The sequence below is a fragment of the Mytilus galloprovincialis genome, chromosome 5 (assembly GCF_965363235.1).
Source record: "Mytilus galloprovincialis chromosome 5, xbMytGall1.hap1.1, whole genome shotgun sequence".
NCBI lineage: Eukaryota > Metazoa > Mollusca > Bivalvia > Mytilida > Mytilidae > Mytilus > Mytilus galloprovincialis.
The window spans coordinates 93,166,909-93,189,747 of NC_134842.1; the positions used below are offsets into that span (position 1 = coordinate 93,166,909).

Sequence of the window (22,839 nt, forward strand, 5' to 3'; positions counted from 1 at the left end):
ATTATGATCATGACGTTTTAATTATTCAATAAGATAAAGCACTATTATGAAGACCTTGTGTTTATTTGTTGTTGATAACATATGATACAAATAACATGTTGAAGAAAGAGGCAAAAATTCAAAACAAAACGATAGGTCAAGTGTACACACATGCTAAAACTGTTTGTTCTGCATTGGTCTTCATTTTGAATTTTTTTTTTATCGTCTTTGCTTTATTTAAAACAGTTAAAAGTTTTTCGTTGATAGACAACATTTTACTTGAAGCGTTTTAGGTATAAGTATATATGTTATATGTGACATGTGTCGATAAATCTTGTGGTTGGTATAACAAAATTAAATCAATAATCCGTTTTGGAAAAAAAATATATCAACTTTAATAGTAGATGTTTTCAACTTTTTGTAAGTATACATTTCAATTATAGTGAAAATGAATTTACAATTATATTGCTAAGTTTAAAAAGATATACCTTCAGAAAATGGGAATGTGATGCAAAGCCTTGGTCGACGCAATTTGATTGCTATATATTCAACATTTTTAACTTTAATAATACATAATAAGTTGTAAATTTGTAATATAAATATTATTGAAATCGTTTATCAGTTATGGTATCACATTCTAAGACACATCTTAACATACAAAATTTATTTATTAGTATGGAATAAAAGTATATCATTAGGATATCGTTTTTGTTGAGAAAAATGTGCTATTCAATTATACAATGCATTGGCAAGTCGGAAATAGATATACATGATATAGGAAGATGTGGAATGAGTGCCAATGAGACAACTCTCCATCCAAATAACAATTTATAAAAGTAAACCAGTGTGATTTAGAATTTTTATGAATGTTTGTTCTCTTAATGAATACACAAACAATCACGACATTATTGCAATGCTAAGTTGTCAGATGATATTAATAAGATAAAGATACATACGAAAAGTCATTTGAAAAATAAGGTCGCATTATCAAATTTTTTTTGCAAACAAAAAAGTTATACAACGTGATAAATAAACGCATTTAACGATCGATTATACGTTAACACTGTTTTTTTACAACTATCTAAAGATACGGTAAACCCCCCTCCAAAAAAAACCATCTAAATTAAGCATCAGTCAGTAAACAAAAGCATAGCAAGGTCAAATCAGCAACTATGGAAAACCAACTATTAGGACAATAAGCACTAAACAGACTGAGACATAAATTTAGCAACACCACAACAACACATAACTGGACTGAACTCAATTACTCTGACTAAGCTACCGGTTTCTGTTCATCATACATGTCGAGTATCTTGTGAACAAAGGGTATTATATGGTCAGCTTCAAACATGGCTCATTCATGTTATTGTAGACAATTTCCTGTCAATGAACTGTCTTTACATGTTAGTTTTCCATCCTATAACTTGACAAAATGTGAAGGTTTGAAACAATATGTAAGAATTTGTCAGGTGATGCAATTAACCTTGGAATAAGATACTAGTATACCAAATAAATCAATCAATCTCAAGTCCAAAGTTTAACGAACTTCCCTATCAAAACCATGGCTGTACAAAGGTGTTTTTATGTGTCGTATGCAAATCCTATATTGTGCTTTAGATGTTCAGGAATAAATGTACTTCTGTATCGACATGTTAATCTGACTTTCCTTGTCAACTGCATTTTGTTGGCGTTCCTAAAATATTCACAGATAATAAAACATGAAGTTATTATAAATTAAGTCATTATCAAAACATATGGTTCTAAACATCGCATCAGTTAAGCGATATAAACTGCCAAAACAAACGCTAATGACATGATGCTACATAAAACTTGTAAACTATAAAACACTAGTCCATTGATTTGTGTGAATTTTCAGTAAATTTAAATAATTACGAAATTTCGTTTGTAGATTTTGCAGTGTAAAGAAACAGCCCAATTGAATATGGTAAGATATTAAGTGGTTTTCACTTTTCACGACAGAAACATCATGATAAAGTTATGCGTGAGTATATATACGAAGGTAGAAAATCGAAACCAACTTTCTTAAGTAAGGCAAAAAAATCACATCATGATCAAAAGAATAAACATGGACAGACAAATTACAGACAATAAAAATATCGCACAAAAATTTAAAGAACTTGTTTTATAAAGGATAATAAAATTATACATACATCTCTTGGAAGCTTTTGAAAAAAAAAATACTTTTTTTTTTTAAATTATTAAGAAACTAAGGTTTCAACCCCTTCAAGCAAGATTGGCCTTAGATGAATTTGGCTATTTCTACGTACCTGTAGCTCTATAACTGTTTCGATTGTTGTAGATCTCGGCTTCCAAATAGCTTTCCTGATAACGGTACACATGACATAGATAAAGTGTAGTGTTCATTTTTTATTGGATAAAAACTCTTTTCAAGGGACCAAACTGACACAGCTAGGGGTCACCGTACTGTCTTCAACAACAAGCAAAGTCCATACCACATAGACAGCTATAAATAACTTCGAAATCATAAATGTAAAACAACTCAAAAGACTAAAACTAACGGTCTAATAAATGAAAACAACTAAAAATGAACGAATAAAAGAATATGTAAAACAGCAACAGACGTCAAACTCTGAATTACAGGCTCCCGACTTCATAATGGCACATCCATACAGAATGTGGAGAGTTTATCCATGTTAGTGGGATTCCAATCCTCCCACTAACCTGGGAAAGCAGTGTTGCAGTACAACATAAGAACGAACAATAAAAAACAGTTGAAAAAAAAACTAAACTCATCAGATGGATACAAATAGAAATAAAATTGAGAATGAAAAATACATCTAAATAAAACAAAAAGTGGACATGACTTGGTACTTGTAAATCCCAACAACAAAAACACACCAAGTACAGATCTGAGAGCACTCGAAGTTACTGACAACTAGCTAAAAGTCATTACACCTAACATACAAAATCATGCATCTAGGACTAATTCATCATTCAGTTCACATATGTTTCTTTTTAATACATTTGAATGTGCCATTTTTTACTGAATGTTAATGATAATCACAATTGTATGCTTGAATTTTCTATTTCGAAAAGTCGTCTACTATCACGTAGCTCTATTCTTTTACATATCATACGATTGATACATCAAAGTGTTCAACAATTATCATTATCATGACCAATTATATGAATTTTCCATTTTGCCTATTTGCCAATTGTAAAAAATTCCAGAAACAGAACTAATGTACAATAATACCTTAAAAAGTTGAAAAAGACGCCACGTTTTCAATTTCCCCAAACTACAACACACAGGGATCTACTTTGCAGGGATCCCCGAAATTGAATTTCAATGAATCATTCTCCAATATTTATTTTTTTCCTATTTGTAATTCTTATATTTAGAATATATCTTATATTGCTAATGGTGCTCAGAACTCTCAATACTATTTACTCTTCAGTCATTCTTAAATAATTATTATCAATATTTAATACCAAACTATTTGTTTCCATTGTTTTAACATAGCACATATGTCATTGAAATCAATATAAATAATCAAAAGAAATTTGGATTAAATTGATGTAATGTTATCCTGGTATCTATGATGAGTTTATATACATCATTGTTACAGTAGGTCTCATATATATATTCAAAGACCATGTTATTATTACTTGTGATATATGCTTTAACATGTCTTTCCTTTTCTTAAAGAATCTGTACAGTGCTGCATCTAAAGGTTTAGTGAAGGACATTATTGAAATATGTCAAACTTCCAACGGAAAGAAAGATCTGAACCAAGAGGATAAGGTAATGAAAGTAAACAAAACAGATACAAAAATTGTAAAAAATCGAAAAAATTAATTACAATGGACTTAAATCATAAGTTTCATCAGTTGCACGAGTGTAATCAAAGTATGGCACAAGAAAGAAGGTTTTTAGTGATTTCAGGGTTCATGCATGTAACATTTGCAAGAAAATTGGTACCGTTAATTTTATTACTACCACTGGGTCGATGCCTCTGCTGATGGACTATTAGTCCCCGAGGGTATCACCAGCCCAGTAGCCAGTACTTCGGTACTGGCATGAAAATACGGATTTTTTGGTGTTATTAAAATATGCTGTTACAAAATATTAGAAATTATTATAAATTAAGGGATGTATCTCCCTCATGCAAAGCTCTGATTCCTTTCACGGATTTGGCTATACTTGTTGGACCTTTTGGATTATAGCTCTTCATCTTTTATATAAGCTTTGGATTTTAAATATTTTGGCCACGAGCATCACTAAAGAGACATGTATTGTCGAAATGTGCATCTGGTGCAAGACACTTGGTACCGTTAATTTTATTAAAAGGAAGTAACACGTCAATATGTATTGACATTAGCATAATTGTGGTAACAGTGGGGTTGGTATTAATTTGGAATGAAACATCCACTAGTTGCAGTGATCGCAAAATAATCAATATACCAGACTGATCATTTCCGATCGTTTTACTCTGTCAACACAAAACTAATCAAATTAGTTTATACGAATGGTTAATATATTGGAGACGGTATTGAAATATATCGGTCAACATGACAGTGTTCATGTATTAAACAGAAAATGTATGACAACACTACGTGACAGAAACACAACACAAAAACACTCATCACAGAAAAACGAACAAACATATAATGTAATAGTCGACACAACATGCAAACCGACGAACATCAACGAACATGTTCCATGCTCGACAAACAGCACAGGATATCACAAACATTGACGTAATTTTGTTCAGAATATGCAATCTTGAAATTCATACAGTTATTTTCACAAATACCAGTTCAAACAATTATCATGACAATAACGGTATTGAAAGACTATTTTATAATTATTTGGACTACAGACGATAAAACATAACACATTATGAGATCGAAGAGATTAACTAATTGCACACATATTATTTGGTAGCTAGACAGGAAACAAAGTATAAGAAGGGCACTATTTGAATCAACATTGCAAAACGTCTTTGGTCAGATCAGTGATTATTGTTCAAGCGTAATAAAAATATGACAGATGTTTTTTTGTTTTTTTGTTTTGGATAAATGGCTTATCAACAAGTTATCTTGATATGGTAGTTTATTCATTTCTATCGAATTTTAGGAGAATGAAACACCGCTTTGGAAAGCTATCAGAGCCAATTCGATGGAAGCAGTTGTGGCACTTGTTGCGTTTGGCGCAAAAATCAATATTCAGAATAAGGTGAGTGTACATAGGCTCGTTGGATAATTATATTGTTAGCCTACATATAATTTAGGCGTGGTTTAATCGTGTTAGGAAGCCCGTGTCTGCATGTGCGACTCTTATTAGTTGGTCCTTATTTAGAAGAAATACACGTGGCAGAACTCATCTTTGATAATTCTGAATCTTTAATGACATGACAACTGTTTCTTAACTATATCCCGTCTTAATAAGTCTGTTTAAAGGGTTTGTTAGCTTTTGCGGTGTCCTTAGCGTAGTCACATCACAGCTGTTCCTTGTTTATATCTGATGAAATAATAAATATTTTAATTATCATTAAGAAAATTGACAAAAACATTTAAAGAGTAGAAAAATCTAATTAATTTTGCAGTTTCATATCTTCTGTTTACACATTTTGAATATTCATAATAAGAGTTGACTGTTTATAAGGAAATGTGAGGATATGATTGAAGCTTTATATTTTCTGCTAGATAACATTTATGTACGTTTCGGCGATTAAGTGTATCGTCAGGTAGTAGGCATTTCTATGGGCACTAACTGTGCCCCTTTAATAGCAGATATATTCCTATACTGCTATGAATCTCAGTGTATGACCAAACTCAGTAAAGACCCATCATTGTTATATTTTGTTGATACATTCAACAATACTTACCGTTATCTGGATGATACGTTTTCGTTAAATAATCCAAAATTCTCTAAATATACTTCCGAAATTTACCCAAAAGAACTTACTCTAACTAAATCTAACATAAACAGCAGCAGTTGCCTTTTTCTAGATTTAGACATTTCATTTTTTAAAGGGAAACTACATACTAAAATTTACGAAAAAAGAGACGATTTTTCATTTCCTATTGTTAATTTTCCTTTTTTAGACGGCGATGTGCCAATATTGTAATTAGATCTCGGAATATAGTTTACATTGGCACTAATATCGATTTTTCATAAGCAAATTAAAACATAACTAAATTGTATTTTCTTTTGAGGCGGGATGTATAGAGACACACACACGTTAATTTTTATCTCGAAAGAAGTCGCTCCTCACTATCCTATTACCTGTCGATACATTTATTTTTGGCATTGCACAAGTCATGTCTTCTCTGACTGTTCATGACGTTAAAATACTAAGTCCATGGGATGTGTTTTAGTTGATCTTAGTCTCTGATGCATGATGTTTTATTATTAATTGTTTTGGCTTTTAACTAGTTGTCAGTAACTGCAAGTACTCTCATATCGTACGTTCTTGTTAATTTGACCTGTTGATACTATTTGTAATGCTTTTTTGTTATTTTATATTAATACGGATCTTGTCTATATACCAGCTTTGATTATTTGGAATATCTACTAATTTTCACTTCTTCGAACTATGAACATCAAGATTATTCTCCTTAAATCTGTACAGGGAAGTTTTATCTAGCTCTAATTGTATAGTTTTATTGTTGATATTCACCCCATATGTATCTAGTGTTATCTTGCCATGGCTTTGTTTGGACTTGTTTGTTTGTTTTTTGGCCTTGAATGTTTGACCCTAATATTTTATTAACTACGTATTTGCATTCAGGTATCGCAGATCAAATTTATTCGTTCATAGTGTGTTAATTTACGTTTTTTGATTGAGTTAAGCCTTCCAATTGATATTTTATCGTGTATTTTTCTATGTTGTGATGTGATACTATTGTTTCATGTTGGTTTAATATCTTGAAGGTTTGGTACCATTAAAACGTTTAATCCCGCTGCAAATGTTTGCACCTGGCCTAAGTCAGGAATCTGATGTACAGTAGTTGTCGTTTGTTTATGTAATTTATACGTGTTTCTCGTTTCTCGTTTTTTATATAGATTAGACCGTTGGTTTTTCCGTTTGAATGGTTTAACACTAGTAATTTTGGGGCCCTTTATAGCTTGTTGTTCGATGTGAGCCAAGGCTCCGTACATTGACCTATAATGGTTTACTTTTTAAAATTGTTATTTGGATGGAGAGTTGTCTCATTGGCACTAATACCACATCTTCCTATATCTATAATATTGATAATATTGAAATAAATGTATAAATCTTCTTTTAAGGTACGTAAGACGCCAATTCATTTGGCACTGGAAAATAAGAACATTGAAATGTTTAAATTCTTGTTCTGCTTTGGAGGATATCAAATTCAATTTGATATGATTGATGAATGGGAATGCAGAGACCGCTTTACCGAAGAGGATGTGATAATTATTAAAACATTTGCTGAATATTGTTGTCAACAACAAAAATTCACTAACGGGTAAATATGATTTTGCTTAAATATCTTTTTATGTATATGTTGTGTACAAGATGTAAGTTTTTACAAATTATAATTACAGGGTTCATGTACAAGTTATAAGTTTTTTGACACATACTTGTTTGCACCTAGTCATCTTTTAAATTGTATTGGTTTAATATCTTGAATTCGAATGTATATACTTTAACCTAACATTTAGTGCTATTCTCTTAGTCCTCACACTGGAAATGAAGACACCTATATGGTTTAAGTTCTTATTTTTATTTGTTACCTTATACTAAAATCCTATCCTTAAAAGTTTTTTGTAATCTTCTACTGCTTTTTCTGTCAATGTTCAGTATTTTATCATGTAGTCAAGGAAATATGTTCGAAATATGCAAAACAAAAAACTGTGTACTTGTATTATCCTTTTGTGTTAAGCGGTTCATAAAATGCTGATTACTTGTACAAAAAATCTGTACAAATTTTTAAAAATTTTCGCGGCCTTTTTTCTCGCAAGAAAAACAACATTGGTGTAGTAAAGGCCAACCCGTAGTAAAATCAGAACATAAATAAAAGCCAACATGAATTTATTTGTTAATCATATGTGACAAAACACACTGCAATGTTGATATATAATCTATATAATACTTCTGAGAAGTATATGACGCGAATACATATCAGAAATTTATCAACCAAAAAATATTATGGCGACAAAACATATTATATTATATGATAATGTTTTTTTTAGATGAATACCGTTTGTCGCATTAATAATCGCATTAACACAGGCTGTGTCACCTTTATTGTAAATTGTTTATAATTTTTTAATATCTCGTTTTATATGCCTTGGTCCTGATGCATTCCTAATGGTTTTTGAGTGGTCTTGACTATATGTGACCTTCTGAAGTTACCTTTCAAATATAGTTTATTCAATCGTTAGTAACATTTTTAAGATTGACTTGTTGTACCTTCTCCTGATCATCTTTCAGGTTTCGCAAATCTGGTGTTTTATATAGGATACCTGGAGATACGTATACAGAGAATGAAATAGCGGAAATAGAGTTAGACCAAACCAACACTGACACCCATGTTTTTGTGACTTGTTTAACAGATACCCCAGATAAATTATACTTTCATGGTCGTTTGCGTGAAAATCAACAACCATTTAGCGACATATATGAATTCCGTGCGTACACTACCAAAAATGTGTCTTGCTGCATTAAATTGAAGATAACTGACGCCCCTTCATCAAATGAAGAATTGTCGTTGATTTGTTTCGAGGGAAACTGTTATCAAAATGATGGTGCACCCGTCTTTAGTGGAACGGATCAAGATAAGGTATGAATTAATTAGCCAAAGTTGATGATAAAACAAGTATTGATGAATATTGAAAGTCACAAGTTTTTATCGAATTTGACAGTTTAAAATTTACAAAATGTTTAAACAATTTGACCGACTGAAGAAAAAAATCATAACTTATATATAGCTAGGTTTGTCCCCTGAAATGGAAATATAACATCATAATGCCAATATTTGGTTTTTTTTATTGCTCATATTATGTTTATTGTAACTAAAGATAATAAATGCTAATCATCATCAAGAAAAAGTGATTATTCAACATCTTAAAGGAGATCGAATGTTTCCGTCATGATTTAAAGAAAATTTGAAGAAATCTAGGAACCAAACTAGAAATTATACCACGGTTGTTAGTTGAGACATTTAAGGTTAATTTTCAAAGTGTCGGTCATTCTTTGGTTGACTTTAGAATGAACGTTTTGGTCGTCCTTCGACTTCAATGATAGTCTTTGTAAAGCTGCAGAAGTCCTTCTTAAAAAAGCAAACATTACTGAGATTACTTTTAACCATGAAAAAGATAGCGTGATTGCCAAACGAATGGCATGTGGTGAATATATAATATAATACAATCTATTTAAAATTACTATGCTAATGAAAACGTTTTTTTAGGTTACAGAATATAAAGTTCGTCTTGATTTAAAAAATGGAGAACGCGTAAAGTTTGCAGTTGTCAAATCTGCAGTAACCGAAATATTTACAGTAACGGAAAAACAGAAAAGTTTAACTTTAAATGTCATTCCTGAAGCCAAAATAGATATGCCTCCAGATACGGTGTCAGCCCAAGTTGCAGTGAGCGTAAGTCTGGATTCTAGTGTTTCATAATAATATTAGTATTTTTGTGTTGTTCTTGAAAAAGTATTTTTATCTTATTCGACACGAGTGATATAATCCAGATTTTTGTCTCCATTTTGACAGAAAGGACTGAAAAGGCATTGATTTTCATATCACGATTTAAAAGCAATATAACTTGATATAGAATTTATGAACAGTCAACTCATTTCATAGATGATATCGGATATATTCCTTTATGTCATAACTACAATCATGTTCCTTTTTCACGAATGTGACCTTCCCAATAAGACTATTGAAGGGATTTGTAATAACATGAACAGCCCGATGGGTGTCACATGTGAAGCAACATCTGCTTACCCTTCTGGAGCACCTGAAATCAGCCCCAGTTATTGGTGGGGTTCGTGTTGCTTAGTCTTTATTTTTTATGTTAAATCTTGTGTACTATCTTATGTGATTTTCTTTTTGAGCCATGAAGTTGTCACCTTATTTTCTATTTATGAGTTTGAATGTCACTCTGGTATCTATCGCCCCTTTAATGAATTTTAAATCTAAATTGACCTTACTTGACGTGCAATTATTGAAATCAGTTTGTTTAAGTTAAATCTATTATTTATTAAAGTAATTATTTCCTCTGTGAAACTTTCCGCTATTATAGATTTCAAAAGATATACATTTTACTGGTTAACAATTCTGAAATGTTTTCACCTGCTACGATGAAAAACAAAACGGTCAGCAATTGTAAAATGCAAACATACTCGTCGAAATACTGAAAAGATTTGTTTATGTATCATGATGAATTTGTGTCGATTCTTGTTTTGTACTGGCTTGTGTTTTATTTAAAAAAAAATTAAGGGAAAATTTCAAACAGATTAAAATTGACTTTCAGTCATTTAAATTCCACGTAATAAAATGCTTAAACGGTCACATTCAAATACCTCAATTGTTCAATTTTATGCCATTGTATTATCAACAGGCAACCAAAATAGAGGAGTGCAATATGGAGGATCAAAAAATTGTTTGTTCAGATGTTCTGCATATTGAGATTCGTGGGAAAAAAACAAAAAAGGATGGCATTATACATTTACCTCTGCATAACAATCTTCCAACTGACTCACAGGTTGATCAATTTAGCATTCTTGTGTCCAATGTACTGAAGCCGGATAAAGTGTCGGACTGGCAAATCTGCGAAAGTGGTATTTTAACATTTTCTAACGGAAAATTACAGTTCCACCGTACGTTTGACTTTCAATGGTAATAGATAATTGATTTTAAGTATGCATAATGTTTTTTGTTAGTTCACGTAGCACTCGAGTAAGTTTGGTATATAAGGTACTTAAATCAACTTAGGATAGTTTTCTATTAGTTCTTATATTAATAATAGATACAAAAGATAATTGTTTTGTTATTTGACATGTCACTTTATCTTGCTGTCCATTAATATTATTGATTCTTCAGATCTTTTGTACAGACCATTCAATTTCAAGGTTATCCATGTTATTTGGAACGCAAAAAAATGTAGTTCTCAGTCATTACGCAATATGATATCTTTTCTATTATTTAAATACATTACAATGCGTGTTTGTGTATAAAAATACATTTACATACTTTGTTTTGCATTCTAATATGACGTGCTTCTTTCGCTTGTAAACAACACCGTGATAAAATTCTCGATATATCTATACTTAGCGCAGACTCCAAGATGTACACAAATGGCTGTTTAAATATGCCTCCCACGTAAATCCACATGTATCGTAACCTATGTATAAACGGTTGTGGATTTCGCTGTGTTAACAATTACAATTGAATAAAACCCTACAGAACATTTATTCTGATTCTGATGCATAACAAAAAGAATTTACACATTAGAGAACGGAAAAATGGACAAAAACAAAACAAATTAAAATTCCGCGAAATTCCAGTAATGATTTTTGCGCATTAACGTCATTTCAAAACATGACGTCATACGAATGAAAACGTCAAAGCTGAAGGTTTTTCTATTGCGTTTACCTTCTAAACTCGGATACAATTGCATTAAAATAAAGTATTGAGGTAGGTGTTGCTTGTTTTCTGTTTTATTGCAATATTCGCATATTTACTGATTTCAGCAAGTCAACATGGCGGCTCCTTGGTTACAACATGTCAACAGTGAATTTGACGGTACCTTACGATAAAAAATGCAAATCTAAAATTGCAAATGTTGGGTTTACTGAGAAGTAAAAAAAGTAATCACATTTTTTTCTAGCGGTTAGTTAAGAAATCATTCATGCAGGTTTATTAGATTTGTTTTTTTACATTTATCGAACAGTGGGAAAAATAGGACAGCCACACACATGGTAAACCCATCATCCCTTCAGTTTTTTAATGATCGTATTTGTCCTATTAGAATAGAAATAATTCATGGAAGCCATTGAACAAATCTATGGCTTCCATGAATTATTTCTTAATTCACGCTTTTTTGTAGTTTATACAATACCATTTTAACTTTGTTTTGAAAAGTATTAAATGTAAAAAAATATAAAAACTGCTAGACCAACTCAAATCAGTGTTCTCTATTCGCCGTTTCAGAATCAAATACTTACTGTGTAATATTTTCAAAAGTGTAAACCACAAACGTCGTGATTGGTTAAGAACGTCCCAATAAATGAAAACAATGACGTGAATTTACCCGTAGGTCTTCAGATTCTAAAACAGCCAATAGTAGATTCAAATCTTCGAAAGAAGTATATGATCACCGATTCTGTCTTATTCCCTTATGTTATATATTAATTTTTACGATTGTTTATTTACTAAAAAGCTAATTTACTAATAATGTATTTTAGTTGTGTAGCAGTTTTAAAGCAGTGCATTGAAACAGCAAAACGCCAAGTAATATGTGCATTAACAGGCGAGAATGACGTTACAATATTTGCGATGCTTAGACAACAAGAGAATGAGTACTCCCTCATTATAGAATTCTCTCTCTTAAAATCTTTTGGAGAAAAAAAGAGACGATGGGAAAACAAGGGATACCAGTTGGAATCATTCAAACGAAAATCAGTCCAAAAGAACAAGCCGTACTTGGTAAAGTATAATTTGATAATTGTTATTTTTCTTCAAACTGTTATATTGGGCTTCGGTGGCTGCTTGATTTAAGAAGTGGAACTACTGTATCACAATGATGACAACACTGAGTCTGAAAGTTGACATCCTGCACGTGGAAGTTGCACTCGATTCCAATCTTAAGTTATTTGGATTGTCAAGGTCGTTTATTATATTCGGGCACTCCGGTTTCATCCACCAAAAATAACCACAAAGGTTAATAGAAATATAATTTGACTGAACCAATGATCAATTATAAAAGTTTAATAATATAATTTCATATACAAAATACAAATGGAACCCTTCTATTTCGATAACATAGACTTACTGTTTCTTGATATGGTAAATAGCACTGTGCTTAAACGGCTGTGGGTAACTTAAGTTACCCACAGCCCAAGATGGAGCCGCCTTGCGTCGGTTAGATACTTTTCTTCTATAGAATAACAATACCACGAATGCATCAATTAAACAACTGAATTTAAAAGTTGTATTAATCGTTTAGGGAAACCCCTAAACTGGAAAGGTGATTAAATTCTACAAAATAAACGATCACAGCACGATTTTAAAAAACACTTAGGCTGTCCGTAACTTCAAAACAACGTGTCCGTAACTTTTTTCATCATACCAATAGAGATGTCCGTAACTTTCAAAGAATCGACATACGCGGATGTAATGTTTAAACTGATCATATAGAGATTGCATCGAATACATATTCACAAAACGAAGTAGATGTCTAGTATGATATAATTCATTGTATCGATAGAAGACAAAATTGGGAAAAATATGAAAAAAATCACGATAAATCCGCAAAACTCGGGTCTCATTTTGTATAACGTCGGGATACCCGAATCGCCTAGTTCGGAGGGTTGTTTCCGATCATAGTAGATAAACTGTTGAAACATCATTGTTCGTTTTTATTTTTGAACAAGTAGACTACACAAGTATTTTTTACACATACATGTAGCATGTATACACTTTCTGATTTTCTGCCAGCAACGACAAGGGTAGCGTGAATCCGGGATTTCGGAGGGGAACCCAAATTGCCAAGGCATGCAGTGGATAGACTATAAAAGACTTAAGTGCACAAACTTTTTCCGTCTTTTTGAAAAAGTCAAAAACACTTTTCTCTCATCCCCACAAAAACAAATCCCATCAGCATTGACAGTAAAATAAAAGGGGTGTCAATCTGGACACACTGGGACGTTGCGCACGGTGATATTGCGGCACCCTGGCCAAGATTTACAGTAAATGGGACAACTTAAAAAAAGGACATTTTGTATAAATGAATAAACCTAGTTTTACAGCTAGCTGCATATTTCATTTGTATGCAAGTTGCATTAAATCTCATTAAACGGAATAAAACTAAAAGACACAATAGGTAAAAGTCAGTGACAAGAAAAGGAAAAGAGCAGTCAACATAGTGTAACAATTCGACATAGTATATAAAATATAAATAACTACGTAGGACAACAGGGTAATTTGATAGTCTAACAACCCCTGATCACATACAAAGAAAGAAAAAAAAAACATACTAGGAAACATATTAAAAAAATCATAACACTATAACTAACTGGTGGGATGTATAAATACCGAGCCGCGTCAAAGAGTATTCATCAAAATACACATAAACATATAATTAAACTCAAAACATTAAAGAGTATGGAAAGCCTTGGTCTGACAAGCGAAAAACGTCGATAAGACGCACATCAGTAAATAAAAGTTCAAACCATAACCAGAATGGAGTACCACAAACCCCACATAAAACTTCTGTGGTGTAAGTATGATGCGTTAATAAAATCACATTTGGTGGTGAATGAGTAGTATAAACGGCCGCGAAGGTTACAAATATGATGTTAATTGTCTTCTAATTGTTGAAATTATAATTCTTAAAATTTTAAATCAAAAGTTACCCACATCTAAAAATGAAGTTACGGACAGTCTGCTAAGTTTCGATCAAAAAGTTACGGACATCTTATGCATTTTTTAAAGTTGACCTTGCGCTTTAGTGAACTCTATATTAACAAATTTATGGTAATTGTGAGTCATTTCTTTATTCAATAATCCTATAAATATTTACATTCTGCATGAAAAACGTCGCAAAAGGTACATTTTGTATGAATTAAATATCAATGAGTTTAGAATCCGCCATCTTGGGCTGTGGGTAACTTACCCACAGCCGTTTAAGCACAGTGAATAGGGAGTTTCAGTTATAAAAAATGTTATTCACTGAGGGAAACTGCAAAAAAAAAAATGAAGTTATTTTCTTTTTTTCAAAATTTTAAAAACATTACCAAATGAAAAGACAGTAACGTTCTTATTCCATATGTTTTAAATACAATGTAACAATGTATTTTTATTTAAAAAGACAATCATTTACCAGAACCAATTGTACGAAAAACATTTTATTATAGCGTTACAAGTGAAAACACGTGACGTTCTTTACGGTGCATTTACTTTTTTTCCAGATATTATGAGTATGCTGTTCATTCGAAATCCGAATCATATAAAAAAAACTTACTTACATGCTAGTAATGACAATATGGGATAACATATATTTTTGTCCTTGAAAGTATAGTGACTTCGATCTGATTGCGTCACCAATCAATCATATACATGTAGTTCTTTTATTATCTTTATAGATATCTTTTTCTGGAGAAATTGAAATACGTGGTTGGAAGAAAGATGAATCAATTATCACATATCTCCCAAAGAAGGAAAATCAACTGTTTCAGGAATATCATTTAATGAGTAGTACTGCCAGTGGCAAGGTGGTTAAACCGGCCGGTCAAGCATATATCGGTAGGCCCGTGTTTCCGTCAACATCTGAAACAATGTTTGACAAATTCATAGCTAAATTTAAAAATGATGTTGCACCAAAGAACTTTGAAGATATTACATATCTTCCCATCGGCGAACAAGAAGACGGTAAGACAATAATATGTTCCACAATACAAATAGACAAAATCTTTAAGAAAACATTCCATTTCTATAATTACAGAAAACAATGATGTTCAGAGTCTAATTTATTCTATATTTAGCAAGAATGTTTTCCATCGTGTTGCTTTGATCAAACTTTAAAAGATGTATGCAATTAATGCGAATAATTATTCAGCTTTATCAAAACAATTTTAGAATCCTAGACTTAAAGCTTGCGTCTTCTTTACATGTTTATACAATAAAATTGGATATTTTTAATATTTGAAAGAAAGTTTGTAAGACAATTACATTACACGATAAATATTGCAGTTCAGGAATCAGTACAATTACAAATAAATTTCAATGTTGAATATTTTTATTAATGGGCCAGCCTAGAACGACCTATGCGTGCGGGATGTTCTCGCTGCATTGAATACCCTTTGGTGGCATTCGGCTGTTATCTGCTCTTTGATCGGCATGTTGTCTCTTTGACATATTTTCCATTTCCATTCTCAATTTTATCAATAAATTAGTATTGGAAAGAAAAATAACACGGATAATAATTCATTATCGTTAGAAACAGCTTACTTAAATTCTACAAAAAACGCTAATGTATCCATTTTTAAACTTAAATGTGTTTAGTAATATTCTTTGCAGCATCCCAATGGAGGTACTTAATCAATTTTGTTTTATAAAGAGCCAGACCATGATCGTATTTTACAGAAAAGTAAATTTACAGAAAAAAACGCTTATATCAGAAGAGATTTGATAGGTAGTACTACTAAATGTCAATGTACTGCGCAGTATATGTCTTATATGTTATCTTTACCTCTTTCAGAACTTTGGGTACTCACTGCTCTTCAACTTCGTACTTTATTTTGCCTTTTTAACTTTTTTTTTTATTTGAACGACGAAATGCCCATCTGGATTTTACAATTTCGATTCCTCAAATAAATAAGAATATCACATTTTCTTTTGTAGTCACAGATGTATTCAATGAAAAGGTAGAAGGAGGTTGTGCTCCTGCACAAACAAAGGTAGGAACTATGTTTCCTATTTCCCCATTTGTCTATATTGATATGGATAATAAGTTTGCTATTGTGATTATAACATCAATCGAATACTTGTAGTGAATCAAAACAATTAACCCGAGGGCTCTCGACTGCTTTAAGGTCTTTGAAACTGAAAGTAAAAAGAGCAGTAAAGATGATATGGGCACAGTCCATGCATTTTAATCAGATTGGTATTCATTATAACTTAGTATGTAACCATTCATATTCAATGAAAAGTAAAAAAAATTAAAAGAACTAATATGTCTAAAAACAAAACGGGATTTTTATAGTATTCACAACAGAAGATGATATCTATATCAAAAGACTACTTCACATTGGTTTTCATGTGATGTGTATTTTTTTTCACGTCTAACTTTTTTGAAATATGAGAATTGTACAGCTTTACTCAACTTATGAAACAGTTCCATATTCGATTTCAGTCTAATAATATATGGTGTTTACCAAGCGTTAACATTTTAAACGCACATTATTTTGTACGTTAAGCATTCAAAACTGAAAAAACCATGCCATGGAATATTGAAGAGGAGTTAGAAGATAACAAAAGAAATTTAAAAACGTCAGTGATAAACCACATTGAAATAACCAACAAACGACAAATAGTCAAATATCTGTCCTCAAATATTTCATGTAGCTTCCGTCTAGTTGCGTAAGACGATAAAGGGTCGTTCTGTGTTTAAAAAAAAAGAAAAATAGAGAAAATTAAGATACTCTTGTGACTCATATTTTTCACATCGTTGTACTATTTCCTGATGGGTCTACTGAATTAGTCAACAGTGTGGCTCACAGATGATCAACTGAGTAAGAAGACATATCAAGGTTACAAATAGAAAATGATGGAATTTCAAAAGTTACGACAACAGGTAGGCAGCATCCGCGCTGCATACACGATCAATCAAAATGATAAAATCAGGAGTGTGGCGCATTCATAAAACGTTCGTATAATTGCACAACAGAATCATAGTTCAATGTTCTCAGAAGCAGCAATCCTCTATCAAAATAACCATGATTGCTCTGGAATATCTTGGGGACATCGTTTTTACGTATATAGTGATTCATTGTGCAGAGCTGTCTATTATGCTCTTCACTGTAATCTTGTAAGCATAACTTTCGACAAATCAGTATGTAAATGCATCCTGAAGCCAGAGACCTAGTTGTCTTTACCTGAAAATGTGCTTTTTAGTAAACATAAATATAAAACATTAATGAAGAAGAGTAAATGATAGTCGAATATGCTTTTTACACTCATTATTTCATTGTTTTTAGGTTAACTAAGACGAAGCACCAAGTGAACTTTTTATGTTGCAATACCTCTAGGATGAAACTACTTATAAAATATAGTCTAGTAGATACATTAGTCATTTAGTTGAATCATTACATTAAATAACATTTAACATTTAAGTAATCTGCATTACATTATTTTTTTCATATTAATAACATTTAAACAATTTTTAAGACACTACACAGTGGGAAAATTAATGATTAGAATTAGAATATAATTTACTCTTTTGTGTTGCAAGTAAAACAAAAGTCGACAGTTTGTTTATATAGAAATGTTGATGAAAAACAATTTGTTTTGAGCCACAATTATATATTTTGTTGTAATTATATGTAAAAAAATGTATACTATCAATAACATACGTTTGCATCCAATTGGTTCATCATTATCTAGTACTGAGACAGTTTGAAATGTGTTAAACTGGTACATGTAACTTGAAAACGGAAATCATTGTTGTATGTAAATAAAACATATGAACTAATTATATACCCTTGTGTAATCTTATTATTTATACAGAATGGTAATGAGATGCGATATGATTGCAAAAAGTAAAATAACAAAAATACTGATTTCCGAGAAAAATTCAAAACTGAAAGTCCCAAATCAAATGGCAAAATCAATGATAAAACACATCAAACGAGTGGACAACAACTGTCATATTCCTGACTTGGTACAGGCAATTTCTAATGTAGAAAATGATGGACTGAACCTGGTTTCATAGCGCTAAACCTGTCACTTGTATGACAGTCGCATCAAATTCTGTTATATTTGCAATGATGCGTGAACAAAACAGACATAATAGGTAAAATAGTCAAAATATGGTTACAGCAGTCATCACTGTGTTAAAACCTCAAAACAAACACACATTTGCAAAACAGCACCTATCAAATTAAAAAACACATTCATTGCTTCGCGTGTTTAACGGCAGAAAATGTAAACGTCACGTCACGGAAGAAATTTTGTCGTTTAAAAAGTCAAATTTCACATGGGGAATGGTGGTATACATGGTTAAAAACTTAAAAGTTATGTTAGAATTAATTTCAAAAACAGACCGAGATTAAAAATTATGCAGAAGTTCTTTAGAATTTTAAGAATCCACATATGGTTAATACATTTACGCAAGTAAAATAATTGTGTCGTTTGTCGTTTAAAGTATTTTCACATTTATAATAGAACAATAACATAATGACGGACATTTTGAAGAACAGAGTCCCATTATAAGAATGAAAGAAACACACAAAGTCGCATATACAAAACACACCAGCAGAAATGAAAGATAATACAAACACATTGACGGGATGTATAAGTACCGAGCCTCGTCAAATGGATATCACATAAAACAGACCAAACAGTAAACGTAATATTAATAATTGAACAAAGACAAATAAAAGAACAATATAACACGTTGTTTAGAAGATAAACAACGTCAGTAAGCAGAATTTATACATCAAGACCATAATGTTTTATTTGTGAAGTTTATACGAAATATTTATCAATAAGGTCTTGGTACCTTCCGATGAACTTTTTTTTAGAAAAATGACGACACGTTCTTTGACATACCCCTGGTTCATTAACTTTCTGCTCAGACACTGGTGACGCTTTTCAAAGTCTGAGTAGGAGCTGCAAGCTCTTGAATATGGAATAAGTTGGGAAATGTATATCCCATATGCAGGTGAAGTTGGTATATTGCTACAAAGGTGGGGGGAATTTATAATTTCGAATTTAAAATCGTCTCGTTTGTCATAGATTCTGGTACTAAGATGACTGTGTATGTCAAATTCGAGATATAAGTCTAAAAAAGAGGCGGAGGAAGCCGCGTCTGTTGTTCCTTTAATTTCTAGTTCTGGGGGATGTATTAATAGAATCCAATCAGAAAAGTAAGGATTGTCAATGGAAAGAACATCATCAATATATCTAAAAGTGAAATTAAATAATCTGGCTTAATTGATCTTCTTGTTTTTGACAAGTGTCTGAAGGAACTCCATTCATATGAAATTAAGAAGAGGTCGACAAGAAGAGGCGCACAGTTCGTTCCCATAGGAATGCCGACAATTTGTTGAAAAAGTCTACCTCCAAATTCAACAAATATGTTGTCGATAAGAAACTCCAAAATACTGATCACTTGTTCCTCTGTATAGTATGTTTTTCCTTTTTGTTCACTATTAACAAAATATGTCTTTTGATATCCCAATGTAATAAATTTATAGCATATGCTACCATTCTTATGTTGAAAGGCATTGTGGATTACTTCTTACAGGCGATTTTTCAATTTCACATGGGGAATGGTGGTATACAGGGTTGAAAAATCTAAAGTTTTGATAGAAATAAATTCATAAAAAAAATATATCTAGAAGTTCTTTAGAATTTTGAAGAATCCACATATGGTTAATACCACTACGCGAGTAAACAGGTTCACTGTATTTCCGAAGGCCCTCTTTCGCTGCGGACATAATTTTAGTCAATCTAATGGACAATACTTTAGTGGAACATGCAGATGAGCCGGCAATGTACCGTTGTTTGTACGGAATTTTGTGAAGCTTAAGTATCCAATACACACAAAGTAAGTGTTTTTTGTTCAATGTAATGTTCATAGAAGCCATGAAGGACTTATGATTTGCCAAAATCTCATTCTTGTCAAATGATATGTCTTTGTTTGTGGAAATACCAGAGTGCTCATTTATTCCTAATTCTTTTACAAGACATTCGTAGTAATACGATTTACATACAAAGACAATATTATTTAAAGCTTTGTCCGCAGGGACAGCAAAATACTTATCATGAAGAGATGATAGACAGTTCGCGGCCTCTTTGTCTCTAAAAACGGACTTTGGTCGATCATTCACACAGTTTTCATCTATGAATGCGACGTTTTATCAGAGACCTGATAGTTTTGACCCATTCTGACAAAGTGTCCAGTTCAACTTCTTCTCGTTTAGCCCAAGCGTAGTCCTCAATGGAATTCATAATCATTTTGAAGTTATGGTTCCAATTGGTGTGTTGGGGTTCTCTAAACTTAGGACCATGAGAAATCACCGAAAAATTAAATTATGTTATGATCCCCAGTTATAACAAGGCCAGAGATGCTGTAATTATAAGGCAAGTGGGAACAGTCACATGTCAGAGGTTTTTTTATGTATTGTTCTAAGTCAAGGTTCTGGAATGCTTGTTTATATATAGTTAAATACTTTGGGTGCAATGGTTTTGTTGTTACTGTAGGATACAATAGGAACAGACTGATTTTGAAAAAAAGACAACTTCACCAAGAAAACTTAATACAATTGAGAATGGACATGGGGAATCAAAGCAAAGAACGCTGATGGGAATATTAAATTGCTGCTTTGTAGCAATAGTGTTATTATCTATTAGAAATATCAAGCAACAATATTAATTTCTGAAACACACATGAAAATTGCCTTATTTTGTTATTGAGTCAAATGTATTACACTTATATTATAAAGAAATAGTTTCGATATTCAGCAGCTATATCTAGATTGTCACACAAATGAAAAAAAATAGAATAACAAAAATATCGAATTCTGTCGATGTACTACACATATGTTATAAAGAAATGGTATTGATATTCAGCATATATCTAGATTGTCACAAAAATTTAAAAAAAAAGTAGAATAACAACAATACCGAACTCTGACAAAAAATCTAAACTGAAAGCTTCTTAGCAAATAGCAAAATAAAAAGCTCAAACCATCAAACGAATAGTTAAAAACTGTCATAATCCTGACTTGGTATTGGCATTTAGTTATGTAGTAAAGGGTGGATGAAACCTGGTTATATAGCTACTGAACCTCTCAATTGTATGACAGTCGCATACAATTGCATTATATAGCTATGTGTTCATTATACGGCTAGAATATGATCCCAGTTACGGCAACCAGTCCGGTACCCACGAATGTAGTTCTTTAAAAAATATATATGTTTTATTTAAAATGATTTAGTGTTATTATTACACAATAATGTAGATTTATTTGAAAGGGTAGGCTTTCTAATTTAAATTTCTGTAACAATTTTGATTGATTTAAATGTAATCTGACGTCAGTACATAGAGTAAATTGCCTTAATTCCAGCCGTTATTCTTCTCCGGAAGTAGACAGACTGACCCTGTTGTCAATCAAAACAAAATTTTGCAACGGAATGCCAGTCATGAGGCATTGAGATTGTACTTGGAAACTTCAAAACAAATTCCCAACGTGAACCAGAAGTCCCAAGGTAGCTATCAAAATTATGAATCGAACAGCAACCCATTTATTTACTATCATTTTCAATGCTTTTCAATGGAGGCAAATAATTGGTTCCCCGTTCCAATTTATGTGTGCACTACTGGATACATACATTACATAACAGTTGAATCTAAAAACCTGATAACGTTTATCCTTTTTTAGAACACAATTTGATATACTAAATTAGCTATCAGACATTTCTCTTTTTACAAGATTATCCAGTTATAAAACGAATTGACTGAATTGCCGCCTCTGGAGGTCGTTCTAAAGAATAAATATGCCACATTTAGCCAATATCAATAATATAAATTTGTCAAATTTAGGAAAAAATCTACCCTACACAACATGTGTAACAAAGTACTGATAAAAAATAGTTTGTACCTATAGTGGTTTTAAGTAAGATAACTTTGTAAGTTTTATATTTATATAATGAATAGCGTTATTGAGCTGAACGTCTTGAATAGATAAAGGCAACAGTAGTATACCGCTGTTCAAAACTCATAAATCCATGGACAAAAAACAAAATCGGGATAACAAACTAAAACCGAGGGAAACGCATTAAATATAAGAGGAGAACGACGACATAACACTAAAATGTAACACATATAGACAAAATACTTTATCACATGTTAACATATATGCAATTTGGCAATTTAATTACAATTTCTTTAAAGTC

At 31.8% G+C, this 22,839-nt stretch overlaps 1 protein-coding gene across 1 annotated transcript; it reads left to right on the top strand.

Moving 5' to 3' along the window:
• Positions 1 to 278: 278 nt before the first annotated feature.
• LOC143076737 (uncharacterized) lies at positions 279 to 18,346 on the top strand. The gene is made up of 12 exons (XM_076252594.1): positions 279 to 399; positions 1,889 to 1,924; positions 3,671 to 3,766; positions 5,102 to 5,200; positions 7,259 to 7,458; positions 8,427 to 8,775; positions 9,403 to 9,588; positions 10,559 to 10,836; positions 12,405 to 12,645; positions 15,303 to 15,588; positions 16,561 to 16,616; positions 17,916 to 18,346. The coding sequence occupies exons 2-12, from the start codon at positions 1,922 to 1,924 to the stop codon at positions 17,922 to 17,924; spliced, it is 1,803 nt and encodes a 600-aa protein (XP_076108709.1). The 5' UTR covers positions 279 to 399; positions 1,889 to 1,921; the 3' UTR covers positions 17,925 to 18,346.
• The last annotated feature ends 4,493 nt before the right edge of the window (positions 18,347 to 22,839 follow it).